Consider the following 27727-nt stretch of genomic DNA (forward strand, 5'->3'; position numbering starts at 1 on the left):
GAAAGACATCTTGAGAAAAGTATATATGGTCTATTGAATTCTGTCAACGACTCATTGAGCCTACCTGAGTGTAGGCAGATGACAGCACAGCTTCTTGTATTGTGGTTCTGACTACCTTTCCGGTGGCGTTCAGCGGGAACTTCATTAACTCAAGGTCGTGAAGACAGAGCAGATGATCTGGAGTGTACACCGGGCCAAGAACCTGCTGCACGTGGTCAATTGCTGCACTTGGTGAGTGCGTGCCCATATTCGCTACAATTGCGACTGGCCTATTTCCATGGACCGTATGAGGTATTGCCACAACACAGACCTGTTCCTTCTCGTTAGTGATTGCTTATCGTGTCAATTCACATGAATCAGAATCTTACCTGTGTCCCGAGGTACTCCTGCAGACAGTTTTCTATCGACGAAGGCATGATCAACGTGCCGTCGCTGTGCTCGATAGCGTCTTTACGTCGGCCCAGAATGGTGACGATGCCCTGGTCGTCCATAATAGCAACGTCTCCAGTATTGAACCAACGGGCAGTAGCGTCGACCAGGAAACTGTCCGGGTCTGCACCACCCAAGTAGTGCTCGATGATGCTGGAACTGCTGATATGCATCTCTCCTGGCTTGCCTCTCAACGCAATCCGATTCCTTCTTCGATCCCAGACTCGAACTGTTGATCCAGCTGCCACGGTCCCAGTTGGGCAGACGCCCCCATGAGTATCAATAAAAGTTGGTGGAGTATCGAAGAATGCCCATTTGAACGCAGCCCCGCCCTCCGACATGCCATGGTGAGTACAGATTGATGCCTTTGGAAAGATTCTGGCACACTTGTCGAGAACGTCGTTTGTGACGGCGTCGCCACCGATTTGAATACTTCGCACGGAGCTTGTGGCAAGACTGCAACCCTTTGATACCTCACTCAGACGATGTACCATTGTCGGTGACAGTACAATAAACGTCGCTCCGTGATTTTCGATTGCGTCCAGGGTGTCCTCAATGGCGAAGTTTCTGCCAGGCATGACAACCGTACCTCCAGCTTTCCATGTCTGTAGTACCTGAGCCGGTGCAATTGCACGAGAGTTATGCAGCTGTTGTAATGCTCGCACACCATTGTCTTCGTTGATGAGCCAAGACCATGAATGCAACATGTGGCTCATGCCCTTTACTCGCACCGGGCAGCCTTTGGGCTTGCTTGTTGTTCCGGATGTAAAGGTGATCGAATGAATACGGTTTGGATCATCCATTTCTAGTCTCTGGAAGAGTTCCTGCTCAAAGCCGTGGCTCAGGTTCCCAGTAAGAAGCTCGGAGAACGAGTTGCAATCTCGAGAGATCGTGGGACTGGAGGCAACGCACAATGGCGGCGCCAGCTTCAGCTTTTGGGCCGCTTCGCGTACCGTCTCCGCTGCATTTTGGTCTGGTAAAACGACAATCGAAGGTCGAAGTGTTCGCAGAGTGTCCTTTAGATGATTAGAGTCCGATGCTTTGAGCAAGGTCATGTCCATTGTGATCATCGTCAATCGCATCAAGATGGATGCCCATAACAGAATGCAGAATTCTACTCCGTTTGGTATGACAATGAGAATCTTTGATCTCTCTCTGGCTCCCAACGTTGTAAGGTTGGACCCCAGTTTTAGAGCGGCGTGGTGTAATTCGTGGTATGTTAAGGTCATGCATTTTAGCCCCGGGTTCGATGATAGTTTTCCTGGATTCGAAATGCATTCTGCTTTTAATCTGGCATTCTTGAGATGATCATGTGGTTGATGAGGGCATATAACTGCTGGTTCATTGGGACTTCTGTGCAGGCCTTCTTGCAAGTGTTCGAAGATTGATCTGTGTATCGACAACGGACCTCCTGAGATCTGGGCCAATTCTTCACTAGCATAAGACTTCTGATAGTCAGACGTTGTCATATTCGAAGTGGCCATCTGCCTTGGACAGGGTGTGAGAAAAGTGCACCAGTCAATGAGGAGTCTTGCCAAGCCTTCAGTGAACGTGGCCAGAATCAATGCTATGATGCTACTACCCAGGACTTCTAATCCCACGTCACGTGCTCATACACCATAAGCTACCCAATGCAGCAGATGATGGAGAGTATCAGCACTTGGCGCTCCGGCCTGGTAGAGTCGTCCGCGAATTCTGCGATTTTTCGGGTCTCGGGGTTCGGATATTGCACGCATGCTTCTAGAATCCGAAAAGAATCTCCGTGCCAGATCACCGGATGGAGAGACGCGACGGCTGTCGGGCCATATTTCAGGCTGAGTTGTAGCACAATGACTGCCACACGCACATCAACAAGCACGCGAACCTTTGGTGGCTTCGCCAGCTCCTCCAGATGGTACGATTGAGGGCTCTATAAAAGTGTTTCGGATCACGCCGACCGCTCATCGCGATCTTGAGAAGAGACTGCTACTTTGCGTGACGATTTGATAGTTTGATGTCATTTCAATGAAGATGGAAGCTACTTAAGTTGGATTCATGTGAAACCTTGTGGCATTCTATTGCAGCACAAATCATCAGCTCTCGCCTCGTACCGCTGAAAGTCCCACCAATGCCCCTATTAGTGGGAAGAAGGACCTGACCAGGTGCAGATAACGCCATCTGCTAACCAGATCTTGCGCATGACTCAATGCCGTGCTGCCTCCAAGGCCGTTGGCCTGTTGAGCTTGCAGCGCAAAAAGTGTGTTGTTCGTCGGCGCCATGATTGTCAAAGTAAAAGGTATCATAGTGAAGGTCAACAGCGCTGCGAAGGCAAACCGCAGCCACGATCTTCGTTTCTTTCGTCTTCTGAAAGTGGCAAGGGTGTACAACGAGCAGGTCGCGATCGATAATCCTGGGGCGATTCGATGTCCGTAGTGGTATAGACTGTGCCACTGTTCGATCAGGAGTGGCCCGCTTGTGACCGTATCGAGGAGGACTGGCACTGCGAGCAGCGAGAGACTCATCATGGCACCTGTTCAGTAGCTGTTCAGTATGGTAACGGAAATTTGACAGTTGATCAGTTACCTGACAGAAAAGTTCCAGAAAACACGGCGGCCGTAGGAAGACCCGTGCCGGGAGACTGTCGTTCAGGCATGGCGGGGATCTTCGAACGATAGTAGTTTCTCTGGGAGCTGGAGAGTATTTGTCGGGCTGATAGTTATGCATGCAAAGGCAGAGTCGTCCACAAGGTGGTCAATGATAATAGTCGTGATTTGGCGCCGTGTTTGCGGAACACATGAAGCCAACAACCCTGGTTGCATGGAAATTGCAACCGGTGATTGAACGATGGGAAACTATCATCCGGCCGATAGAACGTGTAGAGGCGGAGCTCGGACTCGTGTTAGAACTAGTGCTCCGGATCAAGCCCGCCTGGAGAGACCGCGTCTTCGATCTTGCAAGCAAAGCCTATTCGCTCGCAAGGTCATTCCATCTATCCTGACGAGATTGCAGAACCAAGAATCCATCTGTGTACACCTCAATTACGATCATGCCGGCAGATGCACACGTCCAAGCTGCAACTTTGCAGAAGTTTCTCGCAGCATGGAAGTCCTGGAACGCGGAGTCCTGGCTGGCTGTCTTCGACGACAGCTTCGAGCATATCACAATGCCGCTCAATCTAGGTTTGCCACCGAAGACTAAAGCGGAAGTTGCAGCAACTCTGCCGACGATGATGAGCGCCATAAGAGACTGCGAGGTACTGCGTCCAATTGGAATGACGAGAGATGTACAGCTTGTTGATGGTAAACTTTTAGTTCAATGTGCACGAAACGGTGCATGATCCGGATCGAAACAAAGCTGCTGTGTACTGTACATCGAAAGGGGTCACCGACGTGGGTTCTTGGAACATGGAATGTAAGTAAGGGCAACTCTACTCTCAGTGTCATGCTTGCGCCACCGAGTATGACTATGAGCAATAATCGAGCCGCTGTACATCCGAGAGAACGCCACTGATGGACTCACGAATCACAGATGCTGCATTTATAACTTTCAACGAGACGGGTGACAAGGTTGCCAAGTTCGAGGAGATGATCGATTCGGCATTCATGAAGGAATTCGCGCCCAAGTTCCAGAAACATATGCGTGAACAGGCCGCCTAGACTTAGATGCAGCGTCTTCATGTGACACTCGTAGTGTCTAAAAACATCTCACAGCTATGTTTCCACTCCCTGTTGAGTCGAATGTTGAGAAATGCTGCCACTGCGGACGACGAATCTTGCTTCTGCACGTAACGTATATATTCTACGCCGTAGAAGAGAGAACGAGAGGAGACCACACTCTTGAACTCAAACTGATCGAGAGAACGGTTGGCTTTGTAGCTCAGAGGATGTCTGCGGGCACCGACCTAGTATCACAGCTATAGAATTTGTACAACTGATCTATGACCAGTCACCGTCCAGTAGGTCTTCGACCCTTACACCGTTCTCGATATCTCGTTTGACCTCGTCGATCGACCAAGGCACAAACTTGTGACCCGGAGGAAAGTTGGTGTTCTGAAACGGAGCATTGGACGTGAGGTGTGCGAAGGCCTGCCCATACTTCTCGTACGCATAAGCCTCCGGATCATGTCGTGTCACCCAGTTCGGAAACCTGGTTCGGATCTTGGCAGGCTCCCGTTTGATAGCTTCCCAGTCGGTTTCCTGCTTGAGTTGAGAATTGACAAATGTCATTTTCTGCGCACAAGCGACTCTCTCGTATCGTAGCAGGTTGTAAATCTTACTTCCAAGGCTGACATTGGTTTTGCCGGACAACTGTAGGCATGTTGCTAATGTGACAGCATCTTCGATAGATTGCGTTGCACCATTGCCTGAAGTAGGCAAAAAGCTGTGAGCGCTGTCTCCGACTTGTACAACATGCCCGCCTGGAGAAGTCCATTGTCTGCGCAAGTCCCGCCACATCAAGCGCGAGTGCACAATTGTACCCTTTGGAGTCATGCGGACCAGAGCTGGAATCGCAGGGTGCCAGCCTTCGAGAGCGTTGCCCATAGCATTGATCGCTTGTTCTGGTGTGACCTCAACTCCCGGAGTCCAAGACTCGTCAGCGGTACCATCGTCCCGTGGAGTGAAACCCCAAGATATGATGTCCCCGTGAACCACAATCCCGCAATACATCTTAGGTCCAAGCCAGAATTGCCACACAGACGAATCATCTTTCCACTGTTCTCGGACGATCTCGTTCTGGAATGCATGTTCTTTGGAGAACGCCACTCGGTAGATTGCCATGCCACTAGGCTTGGGATTGACTGGACTGCCAGATACCAAGTTTGCCGATGCTGTGTTCTGCCCATCAGCAGCGATCACGACGTCTGCAGTGACGGCTTCGCCGTTCTCCAGTACCACGCCTCCCTTCCTAGCTGGGATGTCTTCAAAGTATGTTTCCACTCGCGCTCCGTACTCGATTTCGATTCCGACTCTCTCTACTTGTCGGAGCAGCATCTGGAAAAATCCAATTCTTGGCTGTAAGGCAGCCGTGTACGGGCCTTTACGTCGCTCGTGCTCTCCAGGATCGTTGAAAGACGGCTTGCATGGCCCGTATATGTGCTCACCGGAATGTTTCTTGTAGTGCATGTCAACGTCGTACTCCACTTCTTTGAGTTCGGAAACGAGTTCCGGCCAGTGTCGCAAGACCTCGATTGCAGATGGCTGCACTACCATGATATCTCCTGTCAACACAGGCGACTCACTTCTTTCGAGGATCTTTAGTACATCGTGACCTTTTCTCCAGCATTCCAAAGCGGACATTAAGCCTCCTGGTCCGGATCCAACGATGAGCACCTTCAATCCTGTGGAAAGTTGACGCCGAGCCAACGAAGCGTTGCCTCCATTCTGATCGGGCTTTTCGTTCTCAGAGATTTCCGCTGTACCGTTAGCGCCATGGCACTTGCTCTCGGCGTTGCTCTCTAGTGAATCAATGGTCAGTCAGCCTTTCAAGTAGCATCTGTTGCACAAAGCTCACCAGAGTCGATCAACCACGCAGAGTCCATTGCGCCAACTGAATAACGACGGAGTGTATTGCTCCGACATGCATAAAAGCGTATAGTAGATAGAACATGATCGAAAATGATCCAACCAAAGTCAAGGTTGTCTAGAGATATCGGCATTCCGTAAGGACTCGGGATTCCGTCGACGGCTGTGCAGAATGTCTGAACATGATGCGGAACTTGCGTGGACTACGATGCGAAACCAGATCACACGCTGGACCATGAGCAGACCTCGACACGCCAACAGCTGCCCCAGTCATAGTCATGGGTAGTCATGTTCAAACTCCTTTTCAGCCGGGCAGATGTTCCGTTGCGTTATACCTGAGGGGATACTCAGAAGCCAACTCAAGTATGTACCAATGATGCTAGTCTAGTTGAGCTCCAGCTCAAGGATTTCATTGAAGCCACGAATGCTGCATGGGTCTTATTTCGATCGGTTATGTTGAAGATGTGATTTGACCAGGTGACCCGCCGCCAGGGCACTGCACAAGGACAATTCTCCAGCCAAAGTTGCTGCGCCGATGAGACGCGCAAGCTGCCTGGCATTTTCTCCTGGGTTGTCCGGGCTGGGTCCACGAACACCCAGCATATCAAGCATGGCAGCCTGGGGCTCTAAAATCGTGCCTCCTCCAAGTGTGCCAACTTCGATCGATGGCATGGAGACACATATTTTAAGTGATCCTTCGACACTGTTGTCTTATTAGCGCTATCTCATAGTAGACTAACTGTAGTCGACTCACTTGTGCATTGTGGTAATGCAATTGGAACTTTCCACCACCTGTGCCGGGTCTTGACCTGTCGCAATGAACAGAGCTGCGACAATATTCGCAGCATGAGCATTGAAGCCACCAACGGAGCCTGCCATTGCAGATCCGACGAGGTTTTTCGAGATGTTGAGCTGTACCATCGTTTCCACGTCAGTCTTTAGGACGGCCTTGACCACCTCTGCGGGGATGACAGCTTCGGCCACTACACTTTTACCCCTGCCGTCCAGCCAGTTGATAGCCGCCGCTTTTTTGTCAGTGCAATAGTTACCACTCACGGAGACGACTTCCATATCCTCGAAGCCTTCCTCCATCATCGACTTCAATGCATATTCTACGCCTTTAGATATCATATTCATGCCCATAGCATCGCCAGTTGTCGCCTTGAAGCGAACGAATAGCTCTGTGCCTGCGAGGGCCTAGACACGAAGTATTAGTTAAGCAGCATGCCACTCGAGCTGATCGGGCATACCTACTGATTTCATGGACACCAGTCGAATGAATCGGCTGGTCGACTCGAAAGCTTTCTTCATGGCTGCGTACCCTGCGCTAGAATCAAGCCAAGCTTTTGCAGCTCCTCCTCTTCCCAAAGACCGGAATCGAAGGCAAGGGCCTCTAGTCATACCATCATTCGTGATGATCGTGATTGCACCTCCACCTGCGTTGATTGCTTTGCAACCACGGCTGGTGCTTGCTACTAGAACCCCTTCGGTCGTAGCCATGGGTAGGAAGTAACTTCTGCCATCGACAACTATAGGACCTGCTACACCAACAGGGACAGGCATGTATCCTATGACATTTTCACAGCATGCTCCAAGGACTCTTTTCCAGTCATAGTGATGGTATGGTAGCTTCGAGCGCACAAGGCTGGCAGTCAAATCTGCTGTGGCAGGAGACTGTGCAATAACACTGCGCCGGATCCTCACCGCGCGGACGAAGTCTCCCAACTTGGCCTCCAGCGCATGTCCTGCTATCTTTCCACGCAGCGCTAAAGTGACGATCTGATCATCATCGAGCTCCCCAAGGCGGCCGGCTTGCGCTATTTCCTCCATCTCGTCCAGACTTCGTGCAGTTGCAGGTCGATCAACAGCCGTTGATACATCCGTGTCTATCTCCTGGCTCTGGTGTGAAATGTGGTCAGTCCGTGTTGGCTGCTTTGCTATCGTCATAACATCTTCGATCGATTCGACGGAATTGAACCTCTGTGCGCGATCGAGGTCCCCCGCATCGACTGGTTTGACCTGCTTGTAGCCGTTCCCTTCTCCCGACACTGTACGAAGAACGTGGCTATTGAAGGCAACACTCAGCGTCAAAGCTGCCAGCAGCAATTTTGATAGTAATGGGTTCTCAAAGGCCTGTGTTATTCCGGCAATTCTCACAACAAGTGACCAAAAGTCTTTGGTCGGAGCCATAGCGTCAGTTCCGTCCAAGGAGACGCAATGTATAGGCGGGAAAATTGTCGCTGCGATACCGTGGCTTATGTTGTATGATTCTGAAAGTATTCTCTCCAGGACTTCAGCGTGATGTTTCAGTATCTCAGTGTTGACCAGGTCCTCTCGCAAGTAATCGGCCAATGGACTGATGCTTTTGAAAGGCACTGTCACGAGTTTGAGTCCGTTGAGAAGAAAGAAGCCCACGACCATAATGATCTTGAAGGCCGGGATGCGCCTTCGCGACATAAAAATGTTGGAAGGACTTGAGTCGTAGCGATTCTGCACTTGCGCGACACTCTCGGCCACCTGAGTGTCCACGCCATCATTTTCTAGGACTTCTCTCGTATCGAGGTATTGCTTAAGCTTGAGTACATCCAACTTGATGTTCAGAATTGCCACAAAGAACGTAAACAAGAGCAGTAGATCGAAGAACAGCGTCCATATCGCAAAAATGCAGAAGTTTCGGAGACCTTCCGCTACTCCTGGCACTGTGCCCAGCAGTAAGACTCCAATCTCCGCGGCGTATGCTGCCAACAACTTCAATCCAGTGTCTTTGACAGCTAACATTAATGCCGAAGACGAGGTAGGCGCCGGCTTAGACGATCCTGGCTTGCCAGCATCTGTCCAGTCGTCTCCACCATACGACAAACGCTCGTAGTGGAATGCAGATCGCGCCAGCATAACGTATTTCTCGAAACCCACTGTAATAATAAAGAACGGCGTGCCTTCGGCAAGAATGAGCAAGGTCACTGGTACTTCTGCCTTTGCGGTGACAAACAGGCTGAAGAGAAAGGCGAAACCGGAAGAGAATAGTGCTCCTACGGCCAGCCAAATGTTCGAGCCCAGGCGACGCATGGACAAAAACAAATGTATGAATGGTACCATCGCAGTGCCATATGAGACGCACATCATGAAGATGTCGGCATTTTGTGCATGCTGAAATAGCTTGCGGAACTCTTGCCAGGAGTCTCTGGTCCAGTGTTGCAGTGTCTTTCTCCGGGGTTCTCTCGATATGATGGGCACCCATGTGTCTCGAGTTACGCTCCCTTGCTCTTCGTTTGGCTCAGGAGACAGCTGTTCGATAGCTTCGAAAGCGGTGATGGCTTGCGAATCTGGTACGATAATATCGAGGTTTGTCCCTAGTCTTGGGAAGGCTGGAACATGCATCATCCTCGGCGTTACACCTTTGCCCTCGAGAGATGCAGACAGGAGTGTGTTCAGATTTTCAGTCTTGGCTTCTTGAGACTCTGGAAGAACCAATCTCAAGACAGACAGGCGTTGATCGACAAGAAAGGTGTCATTCACTCTGGAGAATGCTGCCTGGTCGGGGGTACGCCACTGCCACCCATCTTCAGCGTAAGCCACGAAGGTGCTGCTTTTTTCCAATTGGTTCGACCAGTAAGAACTTGTACGAGAAGTGCTGGGATCAATAAAAGTCTCCTCGAGGAGCCCAGAGTAACAGACGCTAGCGACAGCCGCAATTGTGCAGATAGTAATTACTGGTTTGACGGAAGCAATCTTCGGGATCCAGTAGAGCAACGCTTGCAATCGGACTCTTAGAAGAGAGGAAGTGCGTTGATTGACTTCAGTGACGTCTGTTCGAAAGCTTTCTGGAAGAAGCTGCGGCGGGGGTGTTTGGGATTCCATGCCGAAGGCACTCAGGCGGTGGACTGCATGCGATGGAGAAATAGCGCATACGACTTGCAAAGACTGAAGAGCCCTTCCGTACGACGCATTCGTGGCTTCAGGAGTATAGGATGCTAAATCCAGGTAGGCAAAGTGCGCAGACGAGTCTCAAAGGCACAGATGACTAGGGACTATAGCACCACGGTTGTATGCAGCTTGTGAGCAATCCGAGCTTCCAGCACATACACAACGCAGACATGCCCGAAGTCCGCCAGCCCGGCATGTGTAACCGCCGAACTCTTCATTATTTCTACAGCTCTCAGTACGTTCGTTTGAGTGGTGCAAATTGTGACTGCTCGCTCACATATCTCAAAGAGAAAAGCCATGGCCATGCAGCTCGAACAGCACAGGCGCACAGACTCAGCGCATGGAATCCTTCACCACAACTCCAAGCCCAATGAAGCGTTCTTGTCGACCAGCGGAGCTGCCAAGCAATCTTCCCAAGCTTTTCTTCTAAGCGGATACGACGAGGAACAGGTCCGTCTTATGGAAGAGTCATGCATCGTTGTCGACGCCAACGATAATCCTCTGGGTGCTGCTAGCAAGAAGGACTGTCATCTCATGACCAAAATCAACGATGGGCTCCTCCATCGTGCTTTCTCTGTCTTCCTATTCGATAGTGAGAATCGATTGCTACTGCAACGAAGAGCATCGGAAAAGATCACTTTCCCGGACATGTGGACCAATACCTGCTGCTCCCATCCTCTGAGCGTGGCGGCCGAACAGGGAGATGGCATGACTTTGAGCTCCGCAGTGCAAGGCGCCAAGTGCGCAGCCGTGAGGAAGCTGTTGCAGGAGCTTGGTATCCCAACATCATCTCTTGAGCTTGACTCCATTAAATTCCTTGGGCGGATTCATTACAAAGCTGCCAGTGACGGCCTTTGGGGGGAGCATGAGATCGACTACATACTGTTTGTCAAAGCAGATGTTACCATTGACGCCAACCCCAACGAGGTCCGAGACTGGAAATACGTGACAATGAGCGAGCTCGAGTCGGCGATGAATGACGAAAACGCTCAAAGTTTGTTCACGCCCTGGTTCAGATTGATTTGTGATGACACACTATTCCAATGGTGGAAGTTATTGCAAGAAGACAGATTAGACGAGCTTAGAGGGCCATCTGAAATTCGAAGACTGGGGTCGAGGACTCCATGGGAGCCGACTTGGCCTCGAAGGGGAACATTGAGGAGGGGTGAGGACTATTAACCCATAGACTCCATCATCAGAGTCTTGAGAAGAGCCAACTGAGTTGCCGATAGTTAGAAACAATGGGTCGCACTTCCGTAGGATCCTAGAAGCCAGCATTGCACTTCGCGAGATTGAAGCCAGATGTCTTCTGTACTGTCTGCAAGGTCTCATGCCCAAGCTCATACACCGTGAGGAATGGCTTCTACGTCTAGAAGACTTAAAAGCTTGCGCAGCTGACACTCTATGGGACTCAATGTGACTAAAATGACTCCGCCAACATCTTTCTCTCATCGGGCCCGAAAAAAACGGTGGTAAGCCGGTGCCAGCTCCGATATTTTTGAATGCCATAAGCCTTGAAGTCGGACGGGTACTGGCGGTAGGGAGTCGAGGGTGTGCAGCACAGCAGCAAGACGACCTCCGATCTCCGCAGAAGGAACATTGGAGAACCTCGTATCAGACACGACCTTCAGCAGGGTAAGATACCCACAAAGCTCCTATGAAGCACCACAGCTGGCACGACCATCAGACCCTCAATATACCAACTTTCATTGTTGTCCAATGGAGGCGGCAGAAGAACTAGCGGCCCCACCAGGGAAAGAGGGCAGAGATCATTTGTTGGCTATCGCAAACTTGGCATGTCCGTAAAGGCATATCGCCACCACATGATGCATGGTAGTGCTACAATACCGCCAGACCGGAACCGCTACTTCGCGGTGTAACATAGGACCCTGAACCAGCTGCAGAACGCCTAACATTTGATGCAGGTGGAATATGGCGTGAGATGATGGTCGCAGGTACGTCAGTGCAGGATTCGCGTATATTGCGTGGGGGTCAAATATACAATTTGGAGGCCTTCCTCTTTGGGATGTATAGATCCACAATACTTCCGACACGAAGCCATTGATGGGATAATTGCTGGATCCTCAGATGTCACAGCCTGCCGACTTTGACTGCTTTAGTCAGGTCGTCGACACAAGCGTTAGTGCGTAAAAGGTCCCAGTAAAAGGGAATAAGCTTTGACGAAGCTCTTGAGTGCGCGCATAGGTTGGTCACGTCGTGTTGGAGATGGTAAGACGCGTATGAAGGACGACCCGTGGTAGGAAGAACATTTCGTGGGAGATCACAAGTTCGCTGATATAGATGGGAGTAAGGTGACAATGAGATGTATTGTAGAGTAAAGTCGACATACGGATATGGTAGATGGCTTGAGCCAGTTCTAATTTCGCTTTGTAGCAAGGTCGTAGCTTTTCTAATATAGATCCCGGGGGCGGGTTGTGGTTTCTTCTGCAGCGCTGGTTCCATTGCCATTATTCCTCTCACATCGTATCTTGGGAGCGCAACACTTCGGATATGATACGGGAAGTACGGAAGCCCTTCAGCGGCCGCGAATCGACTGAATGATAGCGCGTGATAATTCATGAAGCCTAGATCGAATGGCAGTATGCAGCTGTTGAATAACGACCGAGGGCACAGGCGCGGCTAGCGCCGGAAGAGACAGCAGGGCGACAGCACCCTCTCGAGACCGGTCATTTAGCGGGCGCTTTGAGCATTGTAATCCTGCTTCGGCTTCATTCACGCCCTTGAATCGCTCGCTCAGATCTCTTTGTATTGACTGAAGCGCCGTAAGTTGTGATAGTATACGCCGACTGGCCTTGTGACGCTCTGCCTCGGTAATACTGCTCTGCGTGACAGCTGCCTGCGGGGTTTGTCTTCTCCCCAAAGCATCGGCGTCGGCGCTGCCACCCAAGATGTCTGCAGCGGCTGTCGTGTATCGATTCAAGACCGCCAAAACTGCAAGCGATAGGAGGACCAAAGTGTACCCATCAGTCACGCAGGAGCAGCGCAAACATTCCTTGGCCAATTCCAGAGCTTTCGTGTTCTGTTCCAATACGTGATCGAGTTCCAGCTGTGACCTTGTTCCCTTGGTCTTTGTCCTTGAGTCAGAGTTATGGACCCGTGATGGTGGTGAGATGCGAGCAAGCAGTGCCGAAACGCGCACAAGGCAAGAGCAGGACGATTCAGAGCGCACTTCCGGTGCAGATGATGACATATCGGGCGCGTTCTCGGACGACGAGGTTCCACAATTTGGACCAAATATGTCCATTGCAGTGTCTTCCTGCACCATATGCGTATCGCCAAAGATTGAGGTCCTGCTTGATGAAGGTAATAGGCCGGCGCTGCTCTCACGTCCACTGACTCCTGCATCGGTACCTGCAGAACTGTAGCCGCTAAGAATGCTGTCACCGAGATCGAAGATCGATGACTCGGTCATGCCAGAGCCTTGGCAAGCTTCCTGCACCGCCAAAGATCCCAGACAATCGAATTCAGATTCCCAATCTGCTGCAACAGAGCCTGGAAGGTCGAACAAGGACGACTCATCTGGGGTGAGTAAATTGGCAAAAGTGTCGGAAGTGGTGGTTGCTGATAGCATCCAGTTTGGAGCCTGATCATTGCTGACTGGAGTTGGGAAGAACACTGAGTCATGACTTGAGTCTTGTTGTGGAAGGGCTACTGTGATGTTCTCTGGAGTGTGCCCTGCAGAATTGACGGGACCATTGTGAGGCCTTTCTTCATTTGCTGTAGGTTTGGATGTCGATGTTGACCCTTTGGGAAGCGGTACACGGCGAATCCTCTTTGTCGTGCTGTACACACAGCTACAGCGGCGCTTGACACAGCGAACACAGGAAGGCTTTTCTTTCGTGCAGCCTACCTTCGCAGCGGTGCATGCATCGCAGCTGTTCTTGAGCTTGGCGATCCCGATCTGGGATCGGGAGTGAGGATTGCCTTGTGGGGGGGAATCTTGGTAATTGGAGGCGGTGAAGCTCGCCATGGCCATCGATCAAGGGCGCTAGAGAGCGACAGCACACCGGGATCTGGGAGTCATGCGCACTGCTTGGTCTCTCGTCGGCCTTGAGTTCCCGGGTGTGACCCTTCCGACACACAGTAAGGCCTCGATAGGTGCAGGCTGTGCAAAGTAGGAGTTCTGAAGCGAGAGCCCACTCGAAGTTCCGAGAGCACGTGTTGTCGAAGCCGTGGATGCAGAGCCCTGGTTGATTTGCTTTCCAGCAGGAGGCAATATTCGATATTCGCACGACTTGTGGACGGCACACTGTGTTCAAGTATACGTGAACCGTGGCGTCAAGTCCAGATCCTTAGATGACAACAGGCAATGCGATACGGTCCCGCCTACGCATTCCTTCAGACCATGGCGCTCCTTCGACGCCTCGCCAGATGCCGGTAATGGCATGCTGTCCCCTCGTTGGGTGGGAATTGACCTTCCACATCTGAGCAGCTGCGTGAGTGGCCCAATGTTCGAGAAGGATCTCGCAAGTGTTCATGAAGATCCACAGCCAACAGGGATCGGACGCCTCAGCGAGACTGGCATCACCTGTTGGTGAAGCGACTTGTAGGCCTTGTCGTACGTCGCATATTTATGCCTGGGCATAAGAAGCATGTGAAGCAGGTGCACTAATTCTGCCTCATATGCCACCTGCTCCTATCGTGATGCATGTCAGTGTCCCGAGAAGAGGTTGAAGCAGAAACACAGGTGGGAGCACAAGCTACACTCCAATACTAAGCTTTTGGGAGCTCGCACCGGTGTGAGCGAAGCTCAGAATGATGCCAGAGTAACACCGGTAGATGCAGCTGTCCTGAAAAAGAAGAAACGTATGTAGCAACCCTGCTGCTGATCCGGCGCGCATGGTCGGGAGTTGCTGATAAGCCTGGGAGCATGTGCTCGTTCCGCCTCGTGCACCTCGCGAGCGCAGCAGGACCCACCGTGACGATCCTGATCGGACCACTCCGTGGACGCCTCAGGCACTAGTGTGTTTTGAAGTGGTCCGCTGGCCCTCTCACGGTTGATGGCGGCATGCACTCAACACACAATATATGAAGCGAGGCGCATGGGCAAGAACATCCCAGCAATGCAGCCCAATGAGAACCGGACAGAGAAGGAGTCCGCCTAAATACAAGAGCGAGGACGCCCGTCAGTGTCCACAAAATTAGGGCTCGCAGAGGGCGTGCGGGCAATCGGCTTAAAGTGCTTGGCCGCAGCGATGCATCGTGCGGACACCATGCTCAACGCAGATTTACAATGTCTTTGATTTCCCAGCGCCTACCATGATCCCACATCTTCAGACTTTAGCAAGCTTGTGTTTCGCTAAGATCGTAGCTAAGACTCCAGCAAGATGACAGATCCACCCGAGGCCTTTTTGTGGGAGATGGTCAAGCAAGTATGCCTGGAACTTCAATCTGAGGTCTGAGTTGCACTGACACTTTCGAGGCACAATTGTTGGCGTGCTTGAAATGGCTGAGCGAGTTTGAAATCTTAGCAATCGTTCCAGCGCATGGCCAGGTGTCTTATCAAGATGCAGCAGATCTCGCAGACGTCCCGTTTCAACAACTCTCTCGCATTGTGCGTTTCACAGCCGCGTCGGGCTTCCTGCGAGAAATCGAGCCTGGTGCATTCGCGCATAGCAAGCTGTCTACACAATTCGCCGATAAATCATCTCTGCTCGACGGAATATCATTCGTGAGTGAGTGACCAATACTTTAGGAGGCCTAGGATCGTATCACTCATGGTGATTTGTGCTTCCAGATCTGCGACACAGTGTTTCCAACGGCGTTGCGGATGGCGGATGCGACTCGACACAACGCAGAGCAGAAGCAGCCACAGCTTTCCTCTTTCCAACTCGATTCACAGCATTCAAGGTCTTTGAGTGCAGCGTGCGAGGAGGGATCGAGACTTCGGCGCGAGTTGGAAGCATTTCAAAACATCCAGGATGATCTGGTAGATGGTGGCACTGCTGCAGTACTTCTATCACTGGACTGGGCAAAGCTGAGAGGCGCTACTGTTGTCGAAGTACGTATCGCACGAGTTGCGCAAGTCGATCGGACTGTGCTAACAGCTGGAGGTCGGAGCCAAGTCCATCACCACAGCATATGCGCTGGCTGAAAAGGCGAGTGAGCTGCAGGTGGTCATCCAGCTGCAAGAGACGGCAGCAAGACAGCATCCAACATCGAATGGAATGACTGCTACGCCGCAGACGGTAAATGCCCGAGTCCAAGTGCGAGAACGGTCACGAGGGGCTCCTCAACCCGTTCAAGACGCCGCGGTGTACGTGCTCCATCTTCCTGGCACATCATTGACGGCGTCTTCCAGCTCGCTGAGGGAGCAAATTCTGAGAGAGCTGCGAGCACACTTCAACGTGCTGCGAGTCAACAGGTCCGCCACCCTGATATTGGTTGCACGCCTGCTGCCAGGCGCAGGACAGCACTTCGAGCAGGACCCGGCGGCCGCAGCTCTCGTCCAAGATCTGCTGTTGATGCAGATGACGAATGAGCGAGAATGGGACCTGGAGATGCTGACAGAGCTGCTGGATGAGGTTTCAGACGCGTCTGGGCGGATGGTCATCACGCATAACCACTCGTCCAGAGAGAAACACTCTGCCGCCGTGGTGGAGGTGCAGCTGCGGCCGCGGTCTGCCAATGAGGCGCGCGTATTGTAGACATCCTCAGCGCTAGAGCCCAGGGGTATGGAGACGGGGTGGGGATGGCGGAGCGATGTCGTTTGTGGGTGGTGGAGGTACGTGAGGTGGTGGTGAACAGGTCTTGAAGTGAAGTCACATTTGCGTAGACTGGGCGCTAGGCAAACGGCCCGCCGACAGTTACCCGCTCCCGAGGACATCATTCTTATTAAATAGCTCGCCCTTCCTTCGTGCATCCACTTCTCACAAACAAGCGAGTCGACATGTCGGAGCCCTCGCCGCGTCCGACCAAGAGAATGCGCAAGGGCACCCGCAGCTGCCTGGAATGCCGCAAACGCAAGGTCCGATGCACATTCGACCACCATCATGGCCAGGCCCCCTGCGATGCCTGTATCGATCGACAGACGACATGTCAACGCCAAGAACATGTCCCTGCGGCAGAGGCGAGCGATCCTTCAGACAGCATTAGTCATCGAGTAGGGCGACTCGAGGCTGCCGTGGAGAGTCTCAGCGATACTGTCGCCTGGATGCAGACCACTCGGCCAAGTGGACCCTGCGAAAGCGCTGATTCTGGCAAATACTCACATGTCGCGAATCCCGATACCCGCGGAGATCAGGAATCGAGGGCTATCCTCAACGGCGAAGCTGTTATTACTCCGGGGGCCTTCGGCAATGACCACAACCGCAATGCAAACGAGACCGGCGATGATGCTCCGCCCGTCGGCACGGAACCTGCTTATTTGCACTCGCTGTTCAACAATCACGTTCTATCAACTGCGGAACGAGCGGGACAAGAGCATCCTCTTCCTCCGAATACCGAGTCCCGAGAGTCGATCTGGGCTGAGAAGGGTTCTGCGGACCTGTCCGCTCAAGTGCCGTGCTTGGCCGATGTGCGTGTCGTGGTGGCGTCCGCCGCCGATTGGTGGACGATTCACAATGCCGTACTGAGTCCGCTGTCCGTCGACAGCAAGCAGGCTTTGATCGATGCCCACCCACACCACCTGACGCCCGCGCCTTCCCCGACAAAAGTTGCCATGTGGTTGGTATATTTTGCCATCACGCTACTGCAATTGCCGCAGGACTTCGACTCCACAAGGTTGGGGTCAATCAAGGACCCGCACGGACTTGTGCAGCGCATCTTCACGCACGTGGATGATTTTCTCTCTGCTGACTCGCCCTTGCAGGCTCGCGATGGCATTGAGTGTGCCATTGTGCTTGCCAAGCTGTAGGTCATGTGCCCACTCAGCTTCAGCCATCGGATAGGGACTAATTCTTGGGGCTGTTTTAGTGCAAGTTACTTGGGTCGCCCAAGAAAAGCATGGTTACTTACACGTAGAGCTGTTACTTTTGCGCAGTTGCTAAACCTGGATCGGGCACGGCGACAATTTAGGAACGTCCAGGCTTCGGGCAGTATTGATTCACTCGCGGGTCAGCACCTGGAAGCAAGCGCAACAGTATGGGAGTCTCTGAGCGGGCTGGACCGCTTCCTCTCCTTGCTCTTGCATCTCCCTGCTGCAGCTCCCAGCACTCTGTCCAAGCGCGAGCAGACCGACCGTCGCGGCTCTCAGAACGTCCTCCAGCATATGATGAGCGAACAGTCTCATATTGCGAATCGCATTTGCTACCGGGATCAGCTTGATTCGGAGAGTGATGCTGAAGATGAGACGACGAGAATCATCGAAGATCTCTCAAAGCTAGAGCAGACTCAGACGGACACCTGGTGGGTTAATTTGCGTTCGTTATACCACTAAGTGAGAGATTGTTGGGGGTCTCCGGTATTGTGCCCTGAGGAACCGAGTTCCATCCCGCTCCGCGTCAAGATGAAGTGGGTGCTTGAGCAATTCTCGATTCGTCTCGCTAGGCAACAGCTTCAACATGCTGTCGCTATTGATCAAGAACCTCGAATTTGTCCTGCATCAGAGATGAATATCATCGATCGTCAGGTCGGACACTGCTTCCGAAGCTAACGTCGACAGAGAAGGTGATCATGGGTACCAAGGCTGACCGCTAACACTTTGCAGGTGGAAACTCGATCGCTCAGACATTCACGACATATCCACTGCAACGCCTGTGTTGTTGCAGATGGCCCATTACTACATAAAAATACGGGCAAACCTCCCATACTTGTTCCGAGCCAAGGACAATGCAAAGTTTCGAACCAACGCCTGGGCGTGCATGCAAGCTTGCAGAGATGTCCTTCGCCGATACTTCGCTGTCCGCACTCGATTGGCTGAAGGTGTTTTCTTGTCGCGCGCATGCGAGATTCAGGTCTTCCTAGCATGCGTCATTTTACTTTTGCATCGAGACCGTTCTTCGGAGTATCTACCGCCCACTGACAGCTGGGAATCTGACGCCACTCTCCTGAACAATACCAAAATCGCCATTGGCAAAGCTGCGGCCGGGACTTCTGACTCATTCACTGAGGTAAGACGTGGGAACCAGTCGTAGCACCACGCGCAAGCGTTCATGGAATGACAGATTGATGAGTATTGCATTGGCTGACTGTGTGCAGATGCTCATTTCGGCGCTTGATCAGATCGAGCACTGTCTGGATGCTGTCGATGGATCGAGAGTCGTGCAACTTCGAGTGCCTCTTCTGGGTACCATCTCTATCTCCAGAAGTGCGACCAACTTCCCTCCTCTCGAGAACCCGACTGTTCCCTTTTGGGCTATTCCTCCCATTATGTCGTCTGAGACTCTCGGGATTGATGAAGGAATATGGGATTGGCCGACCGACTTAAACACATTGGACGATGAGCTCTCGTTCTGGGCTGTGGACACTTCTCTCTCAGGCAACCCTTCCAACTTTTAGATACTTTGACAGTGCATAGAGGTCTGCGATGGGGTTCTGCGAGAGGCGACTCCTGGTTGACGCCCGAAACAAAACTTTTTCAAGCCTTGTTCTCGTCGGTCACCTGGGCCACTTCGTCTTCGCTAGCCACTGCTTTGAGCTTGGCGTCTACATTGATCTTCTTCCACTCTGCCATACAGCCGAGTACACAGCAAATCCCCGCACACCCAATGGCAATGGCATATGCACAACGCAAGCCGTGCATGTAAGCGTCTTGAACGACCTGAAGCTCAGACCCTGTGTAGCTATCGGCCAACGAACTAGCTCCATCGAGACTGAGAATCTGAGCAGTGTTGATGCTAGGTGCCATCCTGCGAAGATACTTGGTAAGCTCATTCGCAAAAATGCAATTCGCCGCCGAGACCCATATCGCACCACCCAGGCCTTGGAAAACTGCGATCATTCAGTATGAATCAAGAATGTAGAGATCGAGTACGACTTACAAACAACCATCGATGTTGCAGGCGCTGTGTCGGCTTTGTCAACGGATGCTTGCGTTGCCAGGAGAGGCGCTTGCAGCGTAATGCCCATGCCAATAGCCACAAGGATCTGATATCCGATCCATTTGCCTGCACTGGTATCGGGCGACCATGTGTATATTAGACCAGTGCCAATCGATGCCAGCAACGGTCCGAGGATGAGGTTTGGTTTGTAGTATCCAAATTTTCGGAGTATTCCACCAGAAATGATCAGAGAAATCGCTGCGACTGCATGTTAGTCGATGTCGCATTGGACGATGGGATCAAAGCTCTTACACATTGCAAGGACAAATGGAAGCAGTCGAACTCCACTGCTGGCTGCCGAAACGCCACGCACTGCCTGAAAGTATATGGGGATGTAGTAGAGCAATATGGAATACACTCCACTCGAGCTGCGCGGCTGTCAGAAATCTACACGGCAGCCTCGAAACCTCGACCAACTCACAAGAAAAGAAACGGGCATCCAATAGTCACAGCTCGAAATTTGAAAAGACGAGGCTGAAACAGTGCCCTCTCGCTCATCCAGAGCTCTTCTGCGACGAAGAGCGCAGCGACAAGGACAAAGCCCACCAGCAACCCTATGACCACTGATGAGCCCCAAGGTCGGCTCTGGCCTCCATACTGCACAGCAAGCAGGTAGCAGGTGACGGCGCCGATGATCAAAACGACGCCAAGTGGATTGAGCTGTCGCAGCTTTTGAGTCACTGGCATTTTGGGCGGCGCTGCTTGCTCTGGGGTCTTGTACAGCAGCAAAATGATCCCACCAGTCACGGCACCCAGGGGAAGATTGATCCAGAAGCTATTGCGTCCTGTTCAGCAAAAGACAACGATTCTTTTTCTTTTCGCGGATAACTCACCACCACCTCCACGTCACACCAGTCGTAAAAGCTCCTCCGACCAGTGGTCCAACACAAGCAGCGACAGCATAAAACACTCCCATCCCCGCAAGAAAAACAGGCCGCCACTGCGCGCTCACCGAGAACGCGGGGATCGTATAGACACCACTCTGCAACCCACTCGCTCCAACTCCAGCAATCGCCCTTCCCACGATGAACGCCGCTGAATTTGGTGCAACGGCGCAGATCAAGCTCCCAAGCTCGAAAATCACAATAGCAAGCAAGAACATCGATTTCAGCCAGAAAAACTTGTACAGTCTTCCCCATACTGTCTGGAAAGCTGCGGTGGTGAGGTAGAAAGAGGAGCCGTACCATCCGACGTCTGCGAGCGAGTCGAAGTCGGAGGTGATCTGTGGGATTGCGGTCGACACGATCGTGCCATCGAGTGCAGCGAAGAAGATGCACAGGGCGAGTGAGATGGCTGTCAGCCAGAGTTTTGTGCCTCGGAGGTATTCTGGTTCTGGAGCTGGCGTTTCGTTTTTGGCATCGTGAGGAGCTGTCGGAGTGGCTTTGTTCGAGTTCTGTCCCGCTTCAGTCATGTTATCGTTGGGCAGTGGGACGCTCGTCTCTGCCATTCCGTAAATGGCCGGCGAAAGCTTGTGGATTATTGAGTCGCAAAGCTTGACATTCGATAATAGAGCATCTCTGCTGATACCAAAATGTGAAGCACGACATAGAGCTTGCCTGACTGTGCCAAGCCGAAGCAACGGACGAGGCACGGCTGAGTGCTCGGCGGACTTTGGAGATAAGGGGTCCGAACAACAAAGGGATGGCAGCGGAGAACACGTAGCCTTCGCCGACAGGGAAAACGGAACATCGAGCGTTTGCTGATCTTTCGTGGTGAAATTGTCTGCTCTACTAATGCACCGAAGCCTCTGACGCGCTGTAAAAGGCGGAGATACAAGGAGCGAAGGATACTCTGCTTTCCCCTGCAAAGAATGCGGCGTTCCACATGGTGTGCTTCTAACTCTCGCTCTCGTCCGGTACGATCGCCGTGGTGACGGCGTGTCAGTGGAAAGGTGAACTGGCGAGCTCCGAGAACATCAAATGAGAGCTGGTGCGTCCTCCACGGAGTGTTCTCCATCAAATGCACTCGATCACTCCAATGCCGTCATGAGACCTATTCGATCATTTTAATTGCAGTGTCCTCAATACAATGTAAACATGAGTCTCGAACCTTCTCGAGTCAACTACTCGAAGTGAGCACAGCGACAACCATCGACAAGTCCACGTCCGTAGATGCAACATTCTAGGATCAATGCGGGTGTTGATTGAACGATCACTACACGGCACAGTCCATCAATTCAGCTGAGTCATAAGCAAAGACTGGATTATTGACGAATGAAGCTCAGCCATTTGGGGCTCAGTGTAGTCGTGTCGTACATCTCAGGTCCTGCGATGCATTGCAAGCTACAATTTTTCTTAAGGTCGAGCCATGCCCGAAAAGTGAGTTGGCTGTATTATACTGATGCACCTGTCACTTTAAAGATTTGATGTAGGTGATATCTCGGTGCTATTCGATCATGTAACGAGCATTGAGTCCTTCAATCATCTGCCATCGGCGAATGGTGTTCCTGCTGTAGCATTCCTGATTTTGGTATCTGCTACCGTGGATTCTTTCTGTTGCTTGCTCTCATCCTAGCGGCATTCCATCGAATGGATGATCAATTTAAAGTGGATCTTGCCGCCGACGCTTAGTGCCGCTCCCAACGGACGTGACACCGAAGGAGCTCGTCTCCGCACAGGGTCCATGAGACATAAATAGCCGGCCGAATGTTCATTCGACCGAACGAAGCAAACAATGGAATGACGTGCGCCGTCGTTTCGGGTTTGACGGCGGACTTAGGCTTGCACCGACTCTCGTGCGCTTCGCCGACAGAAGTATGCGAGCCGAAATGTGAGCTGCAACCCACACATGTAAGGTACATCTGTCTGCCCGAGCTAAGTTGATCGAAATCCTTCGAATGTAAACCAGCTCCTCCATCTTTGTCAATGAACGCCATCCGCAACGCAGTCAGCGGTTCAGTCAAAAGCTTCAGAATGCCTACTCTTGTCGGAAAGCAAATCAGTGGCAATGGCTTGGGCCTTATGCGTATGTCCTGCGCGACCACGTTGCAGAAGTTGCGAGAGAAATAACCTTTCTCAGGCCTTACCATGCCACAGTTTCAGCTGTCTGATGACGAGACGTTCAAGGTATTGAGAGCAGCACTTGACGCTGGAGTGAACGTCTGGAATGGTGCAGACTTCTGTAAGCGCACGTCTTCTAATTCTTGTAACAATTGGGTAACTGACCTGTCAACAGATGGAACTCCACAAGCCAACACTCTTCATTTGCTCAACAGATACTTCTCAAAGTACCCAGAAGATGCAGACAAAGTCATACTTTCGATCAAGTCGGGCCTGAAGGATCGCGCCACGATGGAAATGGACTGCACCCCCGAGGGTCTGAGGAAGAGCGTTGATAATGCAATCTCTATTCTCGATGGCAAGAAGGAGATCGATATCTTCGGACTGGCAAGAGTAGACCCGAACACTCCGATCGAGGACAGTGTCAAAGGCTTGCTTGCGCTCAAGGAGGAGGGCAAGTTCAAGGGTATTCAAATCACTGAAGTCCGAGCGGAAACCATTCGTCGCGCCGCAAGCGTTGGCAAGGTGGACATGGTGGAGGCGGAAGCTAGCCTCTGGTCGCCTATGGTCTTTGAGAACGGCGTCGCCCAAGCTTGTGCCGAGAACGACATTGTGCTCGTGGCCCACACTCCACTGGGCATGGGTGCACTTACCGGGCAATTCAAGAAGCTCGACGACATTCCAAAGGAGAACCCAATCCGCTACGTCCCACGCTACCAGCCCGACGTCTTCGAGAACAACGTAAAGCTCGTCAATGCTGTCGAAAAGCTTGCACAGAAGAAGGGATGCACGACTACTCAGCTCGCCCTGAACTACCTCAAGCAGCAATCGAAGCGATCAGGAATGCCAACTGTCATTCCAATCGCTGGCGCTCGGGCTGAAGAGCGTGTCAAGCAAAACGCTGTAGATGTGGAAATTTCTGAAGAGGAGTTCAAGGAAATTGAGAGCTATCAGAAGGAATTTCCGATTGAGGGGCTACGCACAATGCCTCAACTCCAGGTACGCAACGAGTACTGAGTCCGGTAGGTAGCGATGGTCGAGTATGAATTGAGACAGGATGAATTAGTGTGAACACTAGACATCAAATGCTACTTAACGATGACTGTTCGGTATCATTTGTTCGCATTTCCTGTGATTGTTCTAAATGATCACCTACGCTCCGCCTAGTAGTATGCCAGTCACGACTCACCCGTTTGCGGCCATCGGAATTTACCGTATCAAGATCCACTTCACGACGGCCGATGGGCTTCGGGCGTCGAACATCGAACATCGGCCTCATCGTTATATCTGCAGTTCTCGGTGCGGTATCATGATGTAAGACCCAACTTTCCTTCCTGCTGTTCGTCGATTGCACCGCTGAAGTCGAGTCCATGGCAGGCTCAGCAGATCTTCAGAGTCTTGGATCAAAGGTTTCCAGCCTTACCACAATCCTTGCAGCTCAACTGGAGGCCGGCAAACATCCCAAACCTTCGTTCCAAAAGGATGGGCCTGCATCGTATCCCTCAGATCCAGCCATCCAGGTTCCACGACATCAGCTGATTGACACTCTCAATGATCTACTTCTGCTTGCCACTGGGGCAAGCGACTACTTTTTCCTCCATGGCGGATTGTTTGTAAGTGAAAGTGCACAGTCAGATTGAGATTTACGTTCGTACCAACGTACCTTCTATTACAGATCAACCATGAGAAGACCACGCTGGATATCATGAATCAGTTTGATTTCTTCTCTCGTGTGCCTCTGGATCAGAGTGCAAGCTACAGCGAGGTCGCTGCTTCTCTGGATATTCCTGAAGACATAACTAGACGCACGTTTCGATATGCGTTCACGATGCGCATCTTCGCCCCAGATCCACAAGATGACGACCGTGTAATGCACACTGCGTTCTCGGCACACATGGCCCGTAATCTACTTCTTCGAAGCTGGGTAGGCCATGCACTGTAAGTTATGTTGCTTTTGAGTCCATCAAGCACACTCGCTGACTCCTGCCGTTCAGTGAGGAGGCTGGTGGCGCAAGTCATCACGCAGCAGATGCTTTGCGCAAGTTCAACAGTGGCAGATCCAGTCTGTCTCAAGATCTTCATGAGACTCCTTTCGGATTGTCGTGGCCACGACTGAATGACGGCAGGTTGGCGGACTATTGGAGTGTTGGTCAAGACGATCCGAAGGAGGCATGGAGAGCACAGCGATTCGCTGAAGCCATGCAAGCCTCTGTCTTGAGTGGAGTAGTGCAGGCGGATGAAGTCGTGACTAAGTACGATTGGAAGAGTCTCGGGTCCGCATCGATTGTTGATGTAAGTGGCAAATGTGATGCTTTGCCTCATTACCATGTATGCTAACACCGGACGTAGGTTGGCGGATCTGATGGCTCTTTGGCTGCATTGCTTGCCCGTAAACATCCCAGCTTGCGCTTTACCGTGCAAGATCTCCCTCGAGTCAAAGAAGAATTCATCGCTCAGGACTATTCCGACATTGCTGATCGAATAATCTTCAAGGGACAAGACTTCTTCAAACCTCAACCTGAAAAGGCCGATGTTTTTCTGATGAAGCATGTCCTGCACAATTGGCCGGACAAGTACGCCGTCAAGATCTTGCGCAATCTCGTAGCAGGTCTAAACAGCGGAGGTCATATCATTATTTGTGACAGTGTTGTTCCGAGTGAGAAAGAGGCGGAGGACCTACCAATTAGTGTGAAGAAAACCATTGCCGCGGCAGACATGCAAATGTTTGTGATGCTCAATTCCAAGGAGAGGACGGCGAGAGATTGGACAGACCTGGCAAAGAGCGCTGATCCCCGATTGAGGGTCGCAGCTTTGCATGCAGTGCCTGGGGCTGTAGTCAGTCTGCTGGACCTGGTGTTGGATGAGTAATATAAGATATCTCGTCATTTCTGCTCGAATGAAGACAGATTGGGGCAGTCAGAGAAATTGAGCGTTCATTGTGGCAGTATCTCACTTGACTATATAGGTTCTCACTGATCAAAACCATTAAGCATTCTCTGACGATCCCTCTCATGTTCACAACCTGGAGAGAACGGTCACTGAATGCTCAGAATCTTTCAAATCATGGTGCAAGGCCTGCATGAATAATCGTAACGCTCGAAAGTATCCTACTTGTGGCTTGCCTACAGTTTTGAGACACAACACGTGGACACTCGTAGTTGACTGATCTGACCAAAAACCATAATTGACTTCGGATGCCGGAGAGAAGGATCTCGGACTCGTTACTACGGGAAAGGGAATGTCCGGAGACGAGACTTCCGAAGTAAGCCTCGGTCTAACTCTTCTCGGCCGAGCGAGGCGACAGTGTTGTTACTCCTTTCATCAAAGACATTCATAAGCCTGTCCAAGGACAAAAGAAAGGATTGGACTTTAACGCCACAGCAGATCTTTGCAGTGAACAGCAGACACTTTCAACATGAGTAAGACCACGAAGACCGAAGCGTTCGAGGCGCTTACTTCTATTTTACCTTCAAGAAGTGCCGATGAAAACTACTGGTGGGATCTCACGGGTCCACAGCTGGCTGCATTGGTCGAAGGTGCCGGTTATGCGCCAGCAAAGCAATATGAAGCTTTGTTGTTTCACTATCACTGGATGGTAAGGTTCTTGCCATGCTCAACAGGAGCTCTGTCCTGATCAATTCTGCAGGTCCCCTACATGGGTCCCGCCCCATGGGCGCCAAGTATCGATCTAAAATGGAAGTCTCTCCTCCAACCAGACGGCACTCCGATCGAATATTCCTGGAAATGGAACACAACCACGAGCGAGCCAGACATTCGCTACGACATCGAACCTATTAACAACTTTTCGGGAACGCAGCATGATCCTCTCAATCAGTCCGCAAGCAGGGAAATGCTCCACCGCCTCGATGTAAAAATGCCGAGCGTCGATCTGCAATGGGCTAACCACTACTTCAACACTTTGTACGATCATGACAACGCTAAGTACAACGAAGAGCATAAGTCGGGCAAGAAGGCATTCGGCACCATCGTCATTGCAGCAGAGTTTCTGCCAAAAGGTCTCCGCTTCAAGACATATTACCTCCCACGTAAACTTGGTCAAGGTGCCACTCCAAACCTGAGTGTCTTCACATCATCTGCACGCCTGATCGATCCAGACAGCAGAGCAATATCTGCTCTTGAAGAATTCCTCTCCACCAGCGAAGAAGGGAAACTTCTTAAGCCATTCAGTGTGGCCATCGATAATGTTGTTCCAGAGAAGTCACGTCTGAAGTGGTATTTCAACTCTCCACATACCAACTTCAAGGCTCTAAACGAGGTCATGACCTTAGGTGGCCGTATCAAACGTCCCAAACTCGAAGGCCAACTCACAGCATTGCAAGACTTATTGAGGGGAGTGTTGTCGCTGCCAGATGACTATCCTGAGGACCAGGAACTTCCAAATGCAGGACAAAACAACCGTGTCGCAGCCGGAGAGGACGTCAATGACACCGCTCCTCCTCTGCTACCCGGTTTCGTGTACTACTTCGATGTCGCGCCAGGCTACCAACTACCGGAGGTCAAGTTGGCGTTGCCACTAATTACTTTCGCCCAGAATGATGCGAGTGTGGCGAAGAACACTGTCGCGTGGATGGAGGCACGTGGTCGAGGAGCCTATGCAAAGAGCTTCATGACAATGCTGGAAAAACTGGCCAAGGGGAAAGATCTGGCTAAAGGGAAGGGTCTGCAGAGTTTCATTAGTGTCTTGTTGAAGGAGGACGGAGATCTCGATGTCACGACTTACTTCGCACCACAAGCGCTTGCTCTTGTGGAAGAGGAGACGAACGGTGGGCACTAGGCATCTCGCTTGCTATCAACACTGAATCCGTCACTTGGCTACGTGACCGACCAGTCGCTATCAATTCTTTCCAAGCTC

General features: G+C 51.6%; 12 protein-coding genes across 12 annotated transcripts; 7 read left to right on the forward strand and 5 right to left on the reverse strand.

Annotated features, from left to right (window-relative positions):
- Positions 1 to 43: 43 nt before the first annotated feature.
- Positions 44 to 1658, reverse strand: RHO25_004086 (uncharacterized protein; the record flags this gene model as incomplete). The annotated part of the gene is made up of 2 exons (XM_023595014.1): positions 44 to 310; positions 369 to 1658. 2 exons carry the CDS (start codon positions 1656 to 1658, stop codon positions 44 to 46), a joined length of 1557 nt encoding a protein of 518 aa, XP_023457517.1.
- Positions 1659 to 3454: 1796 nt separating this feature from the next.
- Positions 3455 to 4064, forward strand: RHO25_004087 (uncharacterized protein; the record flags this gene model as incomplete). Its single annotated transcript, XM_023595015.1, has 3 exons — positions 3455 to 3661; positions 3720 to 3819; positions 3937 to 4064. The coding sequence occupies 3 exons, from the start codon at positions 3455 to 3457 to the stop codon at positions 4062 to 4064; spliced, it is 435 nt and encodes a 144-aa protein (XP_023456585.1).
- A 279-nt stretch (positions 4065 to 4343) lies between these two features.
- RHO25_004088 (uncharacterized protein) lies at positions 4344 to 5947 on the reverse strand (the record flags this gene model as incomplete). Its single annotated transcript, XM_023595016.1, has 2 exons — positions 4344 to 5863; positions 5920 to 5947. 2 exons carry the CDS (start codon positions 5945 to 5947, stop codon positions 4344 to 4346), a joined length of 1548 nt encoding a protein of 515 aa, XP_023457397.1.
- A 421-nt stretch (positions 5948 to 6368) lies between these two features.
- On the reverse strand, positions 6369 to 9788 carry RHO25_004089 (uncharacterized protein; the record flags this gene model as incomplete). Its single annotated transcript, XM_023595017.1, has 3 exons — positions 6369 to 6633; positions 6685 to 7127; positions 7185 to 9788. The coding sequence occupies 3 exons, from the start codon at positions 9786 to 9788 to the stop codon at positions 6369 to 6371; spliced, it is 3312 nt and encodes a 1103-aa protein (XP_023456587.1).
- A 363-nt stretch (positions 9789 to 10151) lies between these two features.
- On the forward strand, positions 10152 to 11033 carry RHO25_004090 (uncharacterized protein; the record flags this gene model as incomplete). Its single annotated transcript, XM_023595018.1, has 1 exon — positions 10152 to 11033. The coding sequence occupies one exon, from the start codon at positions 10152 to 10154 to the stop codon at positions 11031 to 11033; it is 882 nt and encodes a 293-aa protein (XP_023456588.1).
- Positions 11034 to 12390: 1357 nt separating this feature from the next.
- RHO25_004091 (uncharacterized protein) lies at positions 12391 to 13851 on the reverse strand (the record flags this gene model as incomplete). Its single annotated transcript, XM_023595019.2, has 1 exon — positions 12391 to 13851. One exon carries the CDS (start codon positions 13849 to 13851, stop codon positions 12391 to 12393), a length of 1461 nt encoding a protein of 486 aa, XP_023456589.1.
- A 1351-nt stretch (positions 13852 to 15202) lies between these two features.
- RHO25_004092 (uncharacterized protein) lies at positions 15203 to 16522 on the forward strand (the record flags this gene model as incomplete). The annotated part of the gene is made up of 4 exons (XM_023595020.2): positions 15203 to 15247; positions 15298 to 15546; positions 15613 to 15876; positions 15929 to 16522. The coding sequence occupies 4 exons, from the start codon at positions 15203 to 15205 to the stop codon at positions 16520 to 16522; spliced, it is 1152 nt and encodes a 383-aa protein (XP_023456590.1).
- A 242-nt stretch (positions 16523 to 16764) lies between these two features.
- Positions 16765 to 19313, forward strand: RHO25_004093 (uncharacterized protein; the record flags this gene model as incomplete). The annotated part of the gene is made up of 4 exons (XM_023595021.1): positions 16765 to 17726; positions 17790 to 18221; positions 18523 to 18925; positions 19014 to 19313. The coding sequence occupies 4 exons, from the start codon at positions 16765 to 16767 to the stop codon at positions 19311 to 19313; spliced, it is 2097 nt and encodes a 698-aa protein (XP_023456591.1).
- Positions 19314 to 19392: 79 nt separating this feature from the next.
- On the reverse strand, positions 19393 to 21266 carry RHO25_004094 (uncharacterized protein; the record flags this gene model as incomplete). The annotated part of the gene is made up of 5 exons (XM_023595022.1): positions 19393 to 19745; positions 19796 to 20053; positions 20108 to 20223; positions 20277 to 20630; positions 20689 to 21266. 5 exons carry the CDS (start codon positions 21264 to 21266, stop codon positions 19393 to 19395), a joined length of 1659 nt encoding a protein of 552 aa, XP_023456592.1.
- A 1501-nt stretch (positions 21267 to 22767) lies between these two features.
- Positions 22768 to 23871, forward strand: RHO25_004095 (uncharacterized protein; the record flags this gene model as incomplete). The annotated part of the gene is made up of 3 exons (XM_023595023.2): positions 22768 to 22819; positions 22874 to 22975; positions 23030 to 23871. The coding sequence occupies 3 exons, from the start codon at positions 22768 to 22770 to the stop codon at positions 23869 to 23871; spliced, it is 996 nt and encodes a 331-aa protein (XP_023456581.2).
- A 353-nt stretch (positions 23872 to 24224) lies between these two features.
- On the forward strand, positions 24225 to 25722 carry RHO25_004096 (uncharacterized protein; the record flags this gene model as incomplete). Its single annotated transcript, XM_023595024.2, has 4 exons — positions 24225 to 24467; positions 24530 to 24792; positions 24849 to 25146; positions 25204 to 25722. The coding sequence occupies 4 exons, from the start codon at positions 24225 to 24227 to the stop codon at positions 25720 to 25722; spliced, it is 1323 nt and encodes a 440-aa protein (XP_023456582.1).
- Positions 25723 to 26269: 547 nt separating this feature from the next.
- RHO25_004097 (uncharacterized protein) lies at positions 26270 to 27649 on the forward strand (the record flags this gene model as incomplete). The annotated part of the gene is made up of 2 exons (XM_023595025.1): positions 26270 to 26449; positions 26501 to 27649. The coding sequence occupies 2 exons, from the start codon at positions 26270 to 26272 to the stop codon at positions 27647 to 27649; spliced, it is 1329 nt and encodes a 442-aa protein (XP_023457351.1).
- Positions 27650 to 27727: the final 78 nt, after the last annotated feature.

Source organism: Cercospora beticola, chromosome 3 (genome assembly GCF_033473495.1).
Source record: "Cercospora beticola chromosome 3, complete sequence".
NCBI classification, from domain to species: domain Eukaryota; kingdom Fungi; phylum Ascomycota; class Dothideomycetes; order Mycosphaerellales; family Mycosphaerellaceae; genus Cercospora; species Cercospora beticola.